General features: G+C 35.4%; 1 protein-coding gene across 9 annotated transcripts in view; it reads right to left on the bottom strand.

Annotated features, from left to right (window-relative positions):
• Positions 1–13917, bottom strand: part of DZIP3 (DAZ interacting zinc finger protein 3) — a 96230-nt gene that overhangs the window by 64886 nt on the left and 17427 nt on the right. For all 9 annotated transcript variants that reach the window (XM_007985896.3, XM_007985902.3, XM_038003288.2 and 6 more), the window contains exons 3-5: positions 12216–12285; positions 9058–9213; positions 3767–3883 (exon numbers count right to left, since the gene is read on the bottom strand). In XM_007985896.3, the coding sequence (XP_007984087.3) occupies positions 3767–3883; positions 9058–9213; positions 12216–12285 (343 nt within the window). The remainder of the gene's footprint in view (positions 1–3766; positions 3884–9057; positions 9214–12215; positions 12286–13917) is intronic.

Genomic DNA, 13917 nt, shown 5'->3' with positions numbered 1-13917 from the left:
GCCTGCTTGCAAAGTTGATCTTTGCTGATGTCTGGGAACTTTGTTCCCTAACTGATAAAGGTGACTTGCTACGTCTAGACTATTTGTGCAAACAATGTGATTTATGCTAAGCACCTGGGAGTTTCTTCTGGAAGTCTGGAATTTTGATACATGCCAGGCAGCAGGTACGTAGATGACCAATGCACAATAAAAATATTGATCACTGAGTCTCCTATGGGCTTCCCTGGGCAGAAACATTGTGGATGTTGCCATATTTGCATTGCTGGAGGTGGCCGTATATGCTGTGTGGCTTCTCATGGAAGGGAGAAAATATGGAGGAACCTGTAGATGGCTTTCCTCAGACTTCACCTGTGTCTTTTCCCCATATGATCTACTATATATCCTTATCACATCACCGTAATAAATCTTAGATATTAGTATAACCATATGCTGAGTCCAGTCCTTCTAGTAAATCTCTGAATATGAGGGTGGTCTTGGAGACTCTAGACACAAAGCCCCATGAACCAACATCAATTTCCTGTTTTTTTTTAAATATGTTCTGGAATAATGTAATTATGTAACTATTGAGGGAAACTGTGTGAGGGGTACAGCAAGACCTCTCTGTCCGTTGTATTTGTGATGGTTAAGTTCATGTGTCAACTTGACTGGCCACAGGATGCCCAGATTAAATATTGTTTCTGGGTGTGTCTCTGAGGGTGTTTCCAGATGAAAACTGCCTTTGAAATGGTAGACTGGGTGTTAACAGGTTGCCCTCTCCAATGTAGGTGGACATCATCCAATCCATTAAGGCCTGCATAGAACAAAAAGTAGAGGAAGAAAGAATTCATCCCTTTTTGCTCCCTGCCTACTTGCTGGAGCTGGGACATCTCATCTCAACTTCTGCCTTCATCCTTGGATTTATACCTAGTTCTCTGCCTTCAGAACTGGAATGAGTTATACCACAAGTGTTCCTGGGTCTCTAGATTACAGAAGCAGATCATGGGACTTGCTGAGCCTCTATAATCACATGAGCCAATTCCTCATAATAAATCACATATATATTTCTTATAATCATGTATATGTATGTGTATATAAGTATTTGTGTGTGTTTTATATACATATAACAGAACACACACACACACACACACACACACAGCAAAAATCAGTCTGGTTTCTCTGGAGAACCCTGGACTCCTCTGCTCTTAAGCTCTATATTGACTGAAGATTATAACACTCTCTTTTGTCACATTACCCTTTTTCATCAAGATTTCCCCATACCATAAACAAGATTTTTCTAGGTACATAGAATCATAAATATCCACAGGATATAAGCTTTCTGTTTTTTTGTTTGTTTGTTTGTTTGTTTTTTGAGATGGAGTCTCACTCTGTCACCTAGGCTGGAGAGTAGTGGTGCAATCTTGGCTCTCTGTAACTTCTGCCTTCTGGGTTCAAGCGATTCTCCTGCCTCAGCCTCCTGAGCAGATGGGATTACAGGCACATGCTACCATGCCTGGCTAATTTTTGTATTTTTAGTAGAGACGGGGTTTCACCACGTTGGTCAGGCCGGTCTCCTTCCTGACCTCATGATCCGCCCGCCTCGGCCTCCCAAAGTGCTGAGATTACAGGCATGAGCCACCGCGCCTGGCCCATAAGCTTTCTGTTTATACTGATCTAACTGTACACTCTCACCTTGCATGCTTCTAATGATCAACAGTATTCGAGGAGGAGATAACTGACTGGGATTAGAAATATGGCTTCAAACTGATCTCAGTGGAGATAGACATGTGTGTTTGTTCTTGATGGACTAAGTGAATCTATTAATATAAACTCCCCATAACATCTAAGTGGTTCCCACCTTAAAATCCCCATCCTTGAAGAGGCAGTAAAATGTTGTAGTTCAGACCACAGAATCTAGAGCCAAGGACTGCATCCTGACTCCACTACTTACTACCTGGTCAAGTTAGCAAGTTATTTAACCTCTGTACCCTAAGATGGGGTACTCACGAACAGTAAAAAGGCTAATTTTTACAAAGCGCTTAGAACAGTGGCTGTCGTACAGCAAACACTAAATAAATGTGAGCGATTATTTTGTAATTAAAAGAAAACAGCTTCATGAATAACACAACAGAGACTGGCTAATATAATTCTGAATAAAACATTTCTAAGAACAAGATAAGATACAGAATTGTGGTAATGCTATAATTAGAGGAGGAAAATATCTGGAATTTATAGATGCAAATTGTACATTTTTAACCTAAAGCCCCTGTCCTTTTCTCCTACCTTCTCCCCATTAGCAAAGATTATTCCAAGAACTAGAACAAAATTAATATAGAGATGCAATTGGCAACTGCACCCGTATAAAACATAATCCACTCTTGCCTCCTACAAGGTTGTCTTATCCCTTTTTGGTGGCCTTTAAGGACAGATAATTTAGATACAGCAATAGACTGCTTTGATCATGACAATGCCACTTCTGCTCACAAGTACTACCAAGAGCTATGAAGGAGAAACTCTTCCATTTCCTAGTCTAAGACTCATCTTTGAAGTAATGTCTAAGTAAAGAAGGCTACGCAATGGGTACCTGTTAAGGTTGATTTCACATTGATTTGTTTCACTGACTGGCAATCTGGTCAGTGGGAGAAACAGCAGGTCTGCCATATCCCCAAAGTTCTCAGGATTACAAAATGCAAACCCCTCATTTTCTTTGTTTCCTCATTGGACTCCAACTAGAATCTCCTTCTGAATGGCGTAACTCACCCTGTAAGAACCCTAATCTCCAGAGTCCTAAATAAGAATTATTTTTCCGTCTCTTTGTACATCATTATGATATGGGAGTTAATGTCTTAGGCTCCTTTTTTTGGTGTCTGGGTAGTCCTGTTTTGAAGATAACCCTATTTATTTCTAAAGTATCATTTGATCTCAAACACATAAATGCATTTTGTTAATTTTGCCTCTAATAGAAATTTCAACTTTTACAAATATAGAAATCTCAGAAGAAAGAGAAACTGATTAATTATGGTTTAAAAAGACAGAATTTTTTTCTTTTTAAATTGATAAATAAAAATTGTATATATTTATCATACACATGACATTATAAAATATGTACACATTGTGAAATGACTAACTCAAGTTAATTAACATATGTATAACCTCACATATTTACCATTTTTGTGGTGAAAATACTTAAAATCTACTCTAAGCAATTTTCAGGATTATAATACATTATAGTTATTAACTATAGTCACTATGTTGTACAACAGATCTCTTGAACTTATTCTTCACATCTAACTGAAATTTTGTATCTTTTGACCAACATCTCTTCAATCTGTACTTCTTCTGACCCCTTACTCCTAGCCACCATTGTACTATCTGCTTCTGTGAGTTCAACGCCTAGATTCCACATTCAAATGACATCATGCAGTATTTGTCCTTCTATACTTGGCTTATTTTTTTAACTTTATGATTCTCCATTTCTAATTGGGAAAGCCCATTTATATTAGTTCAAGTTTCTCTTAAGATGAACAATTTTGTGGTAGGGAAGGAGACTAGAATAGGCTTATTACAGAGCCAGTCACATAAGAAAGTACAAGACATATAAGTTATCCAAAAGTCATATAAGAAAGTACAAGACACAGGAAGGAATCAATTTATACATACCCTTTTCTAGAGGTAAGAGAGAAAATTAAAAATTGGCCCACACCTTAAAATAAGCATGCATTGGCTGTTTTCTCACTGAGAAACGTTGATCAAGTCCATTATATCAAATTTTCAAAAAGAAAACACTTACAGTATAATTGGCAGCTTGAATGTTCCTAAGTGCTGCTTCTAGTTGCATAATCAAGAAACGTAAAGTCAAAGCAGGAACAATTTCCTCACCATTCTGGCTGTTAGCTGCAACTTCTCTCTGTGGAAAATTATTCAGTTAAAAATGTCTATAAGTCTGAACAAACATCTACATATGTTTACATGATACAAATAATTCATGCTCATTGGAGAAAATTTTAAAAATAGAGATGAAGATGGTTTTTTAAAAAAAAATGAAATCCAAACCAACCAGATACAATGTTCTCATGTTTGTTTTTAAGTAGTCTGATGAATGTCATTTGTAACTATTTCCTTAAAACAATTTTAAATTTTATTTATGTATTTACGTATTTATTTATTTATTTATTTTTGAGACGGCGTCTCGCTCTGTCGCCCAGGCTGGAGTGCACTGGCACAATCTCAGCTCACTGCAAGCTCTGCCTCCCGTGTTCACACCATTCTCCTGCCTCAGCCTCCTGAGTAGCTGGGACTACAGGCGTCCACCACCACCACCGGCTAATTTTTTGTATTTTTAGTAGAGACGAGGTTTCACCATGTTAACCAGGATGGTCTTGGTCTCCTGACCTCGTGATCTGCCTGCCTCGGCCTCCCAAAGTGCTGAGATTACAGGCGTGAGCCACTGTGCCCAGCCTCTTTAAAACATTTTTTAAAAAAGGTATTCCTATACCTGCCAAGGGGTTGGCAACATTCACACCTACTTCAGAGGAAAGGGGTAATCCCACTTCACTCTCATACCTTCTATTGTGTGATATAGCTAAAATCTTCCCGCCCTGAACCTGTGGTAAACAGGAATGCTGGCATTAATACCAATACAAGGGTAAACCATTTTATGCTATAATCTGATTGCAACTGAGCTAATGCAAGCTTTATTATGTACTATAGTTTATTTACATGGTTGAAATGGAAGGCAGGACTATGTCTTCGTGTCTATTCCCCAATGTTTTCTACCCACAAGTGCTTGGTTTAAATTATGTAATCTGTTTAATAATGTATAATCTGCAAGGAAAATTTAATCTACACTTCCATAACTTGGTTTCCATATATAATATTTTCCTGGTTTTTTTCCTAGCTGATTAGATACTTTATTTCAGTCTCCCTAGCAATCAATTTAATGCGCCTCTTCTCTATCAATACATGTTTTCTAGGTAAAGTAACCCTCTATCACAATTTTAAATAGTGTCTACACACTGACAGTTTCCATATTTACATTTCTAGCCAAGAATTTCACCTACATTCCAAGCTCAAACAATATCTCTTGAATTTGAATAGAAATATAAAACATAATACTGAAGTTCCACCTCTGTCAAACAGCCTAGGTGGTTTCAGATCAGTCTCCCCAATGAAAATAACTAAAACACCCGGACAGCATATAAAAACTAATTATCTGAAAGCAATGGAAAACTACTAAGACAATGAAAATAAAAACCTCTGAAAGGCAATCTCTGGAGACCTGACTTTTAAGCTACTTTTCTCATTAAAGTAACTGCCATATTCAGTTGTGGCACAGCCTTTAGCAGATTTGCAAGGCTTGGTGGAATATTGGAGCACATGGTCTATACGGAGGAGCAGCCCCGGTAAACAGCCCATTCTTTTGATTGAGGCCCTGTTTTGGTTCCAACGGAAGCAGACCATAATCCAAGGATTTCAATGGAAATAGTTTATTTGGGAGGTACAGAGACAATGGTAGGAAAGTAGAGAAGCAATAAAGTGAAGAAAAGTAGGTTTTCATTAAAAGATGTGTTATTATGCTAGTTACCCATGGTGGGCCACTGCAGTTATTACAACTAGGAAATTTTAGAAAACTCAAAAATAAAAACCTCAGTATTAACCAACTCAAGGGAAGAGGCAACTGGGATATTTATATGATAACTCCCAAGACCTACTGATTGAGTGCTTTCTGTGGTGATGGGGGAATATTAATTCCTTAGGTCTTCTAAACAGGAGAAGTAGCTTTCTCCTGTTCTAGAAAAAAAGGCCCTGAGGCATACAGATATAGACATGGAAAACTAGAACTGTCCAGAGCATACTAAAAATACAGGTAGGGTCCAATTGGTATGGGAAGGGCACTGACAGAATCTGCTACAAAAGATAGAGAAACTGACCCTTCCTCAAAGAACTAAGTAAAGGTTGGAATCATCTCTATCCCAGGTTGAATTAAATAATTTACTAGAAAAGCAAAAATAAGAATTACTAGAAAAAAATTTGTCCAGTTTTCCCAGTTCTTCACAGAGGAAGGTTGCTATGAGACAAACCAGGCAGCTACTCCAAGTAGTAGAATTATCTCTATTATCTTCAATGACTACAGTATTTGTATTTATATTTTCATGTTCATTCATGATTTTGGATATTTTTGCTTTCTTTTTTGGACATACTTATTATGCATTTGTCAATTTTATTGGTCTTTCCATAAAAGCAAGTTTGGGATTTATTGATCCTTTCTATTTTATGCTTTAAATAGATTTCATTCGTTTTAACTATCCTTATTACTTCAAGTGCTTTTAATTTGCTGTTCTTCCATTAACTTCTTGAATGTCATGCTTAGATAACTGATATTCAATCTTGCTTTTTCTAATATTTACATCTCAAGCTACAAATTCTCCTTAAAGCTCAGCTTTATCTAATAACACAGGATTTGATATATATTTTTATTCAGTTCAAAAATGTATTTAACTTCTATTGTGATTTCTTCTTTGACCAATTGGTTACCTAGATTAGAGGTATATATCTTACCTTATGAACATACAGTTTTCTAGATTATCTCTTTTATTGATTTCTAGAATAACTGAACAGTAGTTAGAGAACATACTCTGTATGTTTTGATACTTTGAAATCTGATGGGGCTTGCTTTGTGACCTAGTATATGGTCAATTTTTGTAAATGTTCTGTGTGCACTTAAAAAGAATGCATACTCTACCACTATCTGGTGCAATGTTTATACATGTATGTCTCAATTAGAGCAAGTCTGCTATAGGTCTACTAATTTTGTGTCCATGTTATATCAGTTATTAAGAGAAGTACGTTAAAATATCCCACTGAGACTGACTTGTCTTTTTCCTTTAGTATTGTCTATTTTTATCATCTTATCATTCATAAAGGTTCTGTACATATTTGATCCTACTTCTGGAACTTATCTTCTATTTTCTAGGTATGTCTGAGGTATAAAGAACAAGTAACACAATCTTTTAGTTATTAGAGCTTCACAATAACTTTTAATGTTTTAAATGGGCAAATTCCCAGCCCTATTCCTTTACACTTTTCTTAAATAATTTTCTTGGCTATTTTTCCTCTTATTTCCCATGTGAACTTTAGACTTAGCATTTAGTGACACTAACCAAAAAAATCCTATTATTTTAGTAGAATCCTGCAATATTTATGGATTTTAATTTATAGAAAATTGACAGCTTTAACATACTGTGTCTTCCTACATGTACTATTCCATTCAGGTCCTCATTTCTTACCCTTAATAGAGTTTTAGAGAGTTTTACTTATTGTTTTAATATGGAGTATTGATTTCCAAATTTAATGTGAGTACAATCAGTGCTTGGGTACTTACTAAAATGCAAATTCGAAGATCACCAGAGATTTTGATTCTTTAGGACTGGTACAGGGGTCAGATATTCTCATGTAAGTGGTTTAGAACAGCTTAAAGAAATACTAGTTTATCTTGTACATTTCTTAAGTATTTTACTTTTGTTATCATTATAAATAAGTACAGTTTGCCCTCCATATCCACAGGTTTTGCTTCCATGCATTCAACCCACCATGGACTGAAAATATTTGATAAATAAATAGCAAGAATACAATGATTTAAAAAAATTGAAAAGACAATACAGTATAACAACTATTTACATAGCATTTACACTGTATTAGGTATGCAATACCTAGATGTAATCTAGAGATGATGTAACGTATATGGGAGAATGTGTACAGGTTGTATGCAAATACTATGTCATTTTATTAAGAGACTTGGGCATCCTTGGATTTTTGTACTGGGGGTGTCCTGGAACTAACCTCCCACAGATACCAAAAGATGACTGTACTATTCTTCTATTTTTTACCTTCTAGTTGCTATTTTTTGCATATCTGAAGGCTACTGATTTCCATCTTACTGTTTCTAAGTGATTTCCAAAAGATAAGAGGGAAATGGTGGCATTATTCTATCAATTTCTAGCCAGAATTCACTTATACTATGGTAAATTATCTCAGTTAAGATAATAATTGTGCATAAAGTCTTATGAATAGCTTCAGTTTGTTTGAATTTTTAATCATAATAGTATTAATGTGTTTCATAGAAATAACCATATATTCCTTCATTGAAAGACAAATGTAGCCTTCTCAAGACAACTACGGTGCTTTATCCTTCTCTTCCCTAGTTAATTGCCACAAAGAAAAGCGTATATAATTTTCTTTAACTTCAGAAAACTCCATTAATTTAAGAAATGGTATCCTTCTTATATTGAAAGTTACCACAAATTATACAGAAAAAAGACTTTCAAGATGGAAACCTACAATATACCTTCCAGAATATTTATTATACAAATAATTCCAAAACTTTCCATATGATTTTTAAAAAATGCATTGTTTACAAATGTGTTAACTTTTTTTTTTTTTTTCTCTTTTTGAGACAGAGTCTTGCTCTGTCTCCCAGGCAGGAGTGCAATGGCATGATCTCGGCTCACTGTACCTCCACTTCCTGAGTTCAAGCGATTCTCCTGCTTCAGCCTCCCAAGTAGCTGGGACCACACGCATGTGCCACCGTGCCTGGCTGATTTTTGCATTTTTAGTAGAGAACAAGTTTCACCATGTTGGCCAGGCTGGTCTCAAACTCCTGACCTCAGTGATCCACCCACCTCGGTCTCCCAAAGTGCTGGGATTAGAGACATGAGCCACTGTGTCTGGCCAAATGTGTTAACATTTTATGAGTTAGGAGACCAAAAGCAGTCCTCGGTCCCAGAGTGGCATGTTACAGGTTAATAGTAGGACTGGAATAAACACCAGACCTTGTAGTCAACACTTTCCAAGCTACCAACCCACATTCCTACCATTATTTTTAAAAGGCTAGCACCAAATGACTCTATTTGTTCAATTTTTTAAAAGTCTATAGTCAAGGTTGACAACAAAGTCCTTTACAAGAAGTAAGATAGAGATTTTTTTCAAGACCTTGGCTACGCTGTGGTTTAAAAATAATTTCAATTAAAAAAGTCATATACAGACAGCTGCACTTCTGTCCCAAATAACAACTTACGATGTTACCTGCATAGTTTGGAAGGAAAAATCTTCTTGTAAGAACTTCTTAATGTGAGGAACCACACCTTTTGGTAGAGTATTAACTGCATTTAATAACTTCTTCACTTCTAATAGTAGGTTAATAGGAACAAGATCAGTAGCTATGTCCTTTTCCTTTTTGTCCTACAAGACATTATTGATTAAAATTTACACAATTATGTATATTCTCATTCACTCTAATTCTAAAATCAGCCAAAGCATTAAAAAAGGAACAAAGCTCATTTTCCCTTGTTCTCCTAGCTTCTGTGACAGAACTACAAAAAAATCTAAGGAAGAATAATATATGTTCTTTGTTTTCTAGGAACTTAAAATATTACATATATTATTCTCTGTAACATGAAAATGTATATAAATGTGCTTTTTACATTATATGACTGATACTTCACACACAGCAATTTGAAAATGAATAGCTGTAACAGTTTAAACTGTAAACAAAGTAGTAAAGTAGAATGACTCAACATCTCAATTTAGTCAGAGCTGTGTAAATAGTAATAATCTTCAGGAATTTATTCTTACAGAATAAGGCATTAGCAATTGTTAATTGATAACTACACAATCAAGTCCTGCTGGAATATCTATTAACATCAGTTGCGAAGAACTAGTGGACAATAGAGATGGATAAATGGCCTAGAACAGATAGATGATGGCCTTCCTTCAAACCTTAACAAGAAACCAGAGTTCTTACACTCTGTGGAAATTCTAGGAATATAAATCATATTGCTGTTGATCTCCGAAAATAAGAACTTCTTATTGCAGACGCCCCATAGAGCTTGAGATGCTGAAAATGCCCTTGTATGGGCTAATTCACTTTCAGTTCTCTAACAGACCTGGAGCCACACAGGAAAGTAACTAGAAACCAATAAAGTCCACTCCAGGACTATCTGCCTAATCTCAATGATGGTGTTTTGCCCTTCTTTTCCCTAGTTAATTGCCACAAGGAAAAGAGTTTGCAGAGATTATCCAGTAACTTATAGGGGAAAATATATAAACATAAAATAACCATGGTATTCGGTATTCACCTGTATGAGGTTATTGTTGTAAAAAATGGGTTTGAGTGCTAAATTAAGATTCCTCCATCCCTATCTATATTAAATATATATACTTTAGATTTCATAGCATTTCTTAAGATTATGTATGTAGAAAAATGTTGACAGTTTACTAACTCTCTATGAAGGATGTCCACTGTACTACTTTTCATTTTATTATTCTTGCAACATTTCTACAGGTTTGAAATTTTTCAAAGTTAAAAAAAAATTCTACCAAGTAACTAGAAAAACCCATTATAAAGAATGACCAATATCAGTCGTGCATATAATTCCAACTAAAGGTCAATTCTAGTCAAAAGTACCTGTAGAATCATCTTATACTAATTAACAAATTTATACACAGGTAAGACTATAGTATGAATAAAAATTTTTCAACAGGAAATACTATAAGTGTCATGCCTACAGGGTCTTGCTTTGTCACCTAGGCTGGAGTACAGTGGTATGAACACAGCTCACTGCAGCCCGACCTCCCAAGCACAAGTGATCCTCCCACCTTAGCCCCTCAAGTAGCTGGAAATACAGGCACGCACCATCATACCTGGCTAACTTTGGTATCTTTAGCAGAGACAATGTTTTGCCATATTGTTAAGGCTGGTCTCAAATTCTTGAGCTTATGCAATAAATCCGCCCACATTAGCCTCCCAAAGTGCTGGGATTACAGGCATGAGCCACCATGCGTGGTCCACATTTTTAATTTAAGTTAGTTGTCAAAATATTTGATGCTTAATCCATCTTGGCAAAATTGATTAAATATCTAAACAAAATTCAGGTCAAAGTGTCCACCTTCCTTGCTTTTTGTATTCCTGATTCTGTATCTAGAAATGTCTTTTCTGGATCTAGTCCCCTGATTCTTGCCTTTGCTCAACTGTACAACCCTACATACACGTGCATATAGCGTACTTCCTCTGCAGCATTTTTTACAGTGATAACCTCATGCAGGTGAATACCATGGTTATTTTATGTTTATATATTTTCCCCTCCTAAGTTACAGGATAACCTCTGCAAACTTTCCTACCCACGTTCCTGCAAACATGTTCCTACCCAAGTCTCATGTTGAATTGTAATTCTTAGTAGTAGAGGAGGGACCTGGTAGGAGATGACTGGATCATGGGGGTGGTTTCTAATAGTTTAGCATCATCTCCCTGGTGCTGTCACATGATAGAGTTCCCACAAGATCTGGTAGTTTAAAAGTGTGTGGCACCTTCCCCTTTGGTCTCTTTCTCTCCTGCCGCCATGTGAAGGCATGCTTGCTTCCCCTTTGCCTTCTCCCATGACTGTAAGTTTCTTGAGGACTACCCAGCCATGCCACCTCCTGTCCAGCCTAAGAAACTGTGATTCAATTAAACCCCTTTTCTTCATAAATTACCCAGTCTCAGGCAGTTCTTTATAGCAGTATGAGAACAGACTAATACACTTATTAACAAGTGGACATCAATCATTATATAAAACTATGTAGAAGGTAAAATTATACAACGAGAACCTAACAAACAAATATCTCTTCACCAGTCTTTCACAAAATATATGAACATATGATGTTCATACAACTAGTTTTAACTACCATAAAAGCATATCACTGGTAATAAAAGCCTTTTATGTATAATTCAGAATTATTCTCTTTCATTTAGACCTAGAAGTTCTAACCATAAACATAATAAAAATAAAGAATAAACTTAACTTCAGAAATGACTCAAACTTCTTACCAAATGAAATTCTGTATGTGTGTATGTGTGTTTTCTTTATATTTGTATAGGTTTTGTTTTGCTTTAATTTTCCCTTCAAAAAACAAACGAGGGATTTCTTAAAATTGATTGTTGGGCTATTTCTGGATGATTCCATTCAATTTTTTAATTAACTTTTAGTTATGGTGAGGAATGGTATTTAGAATGACAACCTTGAGATAAGTATCAATCATCAAAGCAAGATTTAACTGTGACCATTTTACTTATGAAGGTAGGAAAGTAGACTCACTCAAAAAATTTTAACATGTAATTAAAGTGACTAGATGTATCACTGCATTTGTATATATAATTAGTTATTATCAATTAACTAAAAGTTAATGAAAATTAAACTTTCTCTTACCAGTTGACCAGATGATTTTTCTTGCTTATTCTCAGTTTCTTCCTTCCTCTGATCCTCCACAGCAGGATGCCTATTTTAAATGAAAATAAGGTATATTAAGAGTATCTTCTCACAAAGAACACAAATTGTAGTAGTAAAGAATCTTAACAATTGAATTATTGTCTGAAAGTGTAACCAAAGTGCATCAAAGACTGGTAATGGTGGTAGGTGCCATATCTCTTTAGAGACTCAAGTTAAAGAAGACAAATTGGCCATGCCCTTACTGGATGGTGGTAGAGAAAACAACAAGCCTATTATGAAAAACACTGCATCCTTAATAGATATGCAGTAGACCAAAATAATGGGGAAAAAACCTTATAGCACTGTTCCAAGGTAAAGGAAAAAAAGGTCTTAAAAAGGTTGATGTTTTGTGTGTTTATGAAGATATTACAGGTTAGGGAGAGATATCTTAAACAGATCATTTTATTGTTTGTTTAGGGTTCCTAAACTTGCAATTGTCCAGTTTTCCAAAATATTTTTAACTGAGGAAAAGTATCATATTTAGAAACTATTAACTATTTGGGTAATAAGGGATGACTTGACAGGTTTTGCTTTTAACCTTAGCTCAAAATGTGAACATACTGCAGTATTATATACCGAACTGAAAATTTTATTTGTAGTATTGCTTTTGCCTGCATACAGAACCATTGTATAGGAACCATAATAAAGGAACCATAATATAGGGTCATATATGATTTATTCTATGTTAATTCTGAACACCAGCAGAGAGAACACTGAGAAATTTACATTGACTGATTTATTCAGAACTGTACTTTATATTCTCTTATTTGACTTTACATTTATGTATTCATTTGACAGACAACCATTTATCATCTACTATATGCTAATTGATTTTGCTGGGGTAAACTGGGATGGATAAATAAAATGGTATTATCCGTTTTCAAACTTCTAGTGAAAGTTTCTACAAAAGGAGATACACACATGCAAACATTTCACAATATGATTCTCAGTGCTCTTTAAGGTGCCATGGTAAAAAGAAACCTATTAACTGTCTTTTCCTCCACTTCCAAGTCCCACTTGTCCTACAAAAAATAAAGCAAAACACAAGTTATATCTTTGTGTTATCAAGGAATGAAAAATACTGCAGCAGTATTCTGAAGTCTTTCAAGGTTTGAGAAAGAGTATAAAATGTTCTAAAGTGTATACTCTACCAGCAAACTCCATTTCATGATAATTCCCTCCTTAACCCAATACTTCTCAATCCCAGACGCATATTAAAATCAACTGTGAAGCTTTTGAAACATCCAGATGCCCAAAACCTACTTCATGTCTTCTAAATCAAAAGTGTCATGTGGGCTGCTATATTCTCTATGTGCTCCATTACAAATTTTGATGTGTAACTCCAACTTACCCTCACCTCCTCCTCTGTATAAATAAAGCTAAAACTTCTTAGTAACATAGTCAAAATACATCCCAAGAATTTTTCTTAAGTACTTTTTCTTGCTATTTCCTCACCTCAGCCAAATGACCTTTTGTCCTCCCTTGCTTGTAAACCCATCACAATGCTTCTCATTTTTTAAAGATCAGTTCAAATGTTACTTTGTGGAAACTCAATCACCAGTCAATAATTATTTTTTCTTCCTATAGACAGCCACAGAATCTCTAATAGTTATATAATTTGCCTAAAGATTTAATTACTTTT

Source organism: Chlorocebus sabaeus, chromosome 22 (genome assembly GCF_047675955.1).
Source record: "Chlorocebus sabaeus isolate Y175 chromosome 22, mChlSab1.0.hap1, whole genome shotgun sequence".
NCBI lineage: Eukaryota > Metazoa > Chordata > Mammalia > Primates > Cercopithecidae > Chlorocebus > Chlorocebus sabaeus.
This window is presented reverse-complemented; position numbering and strand designations above follow the sequence as displayed.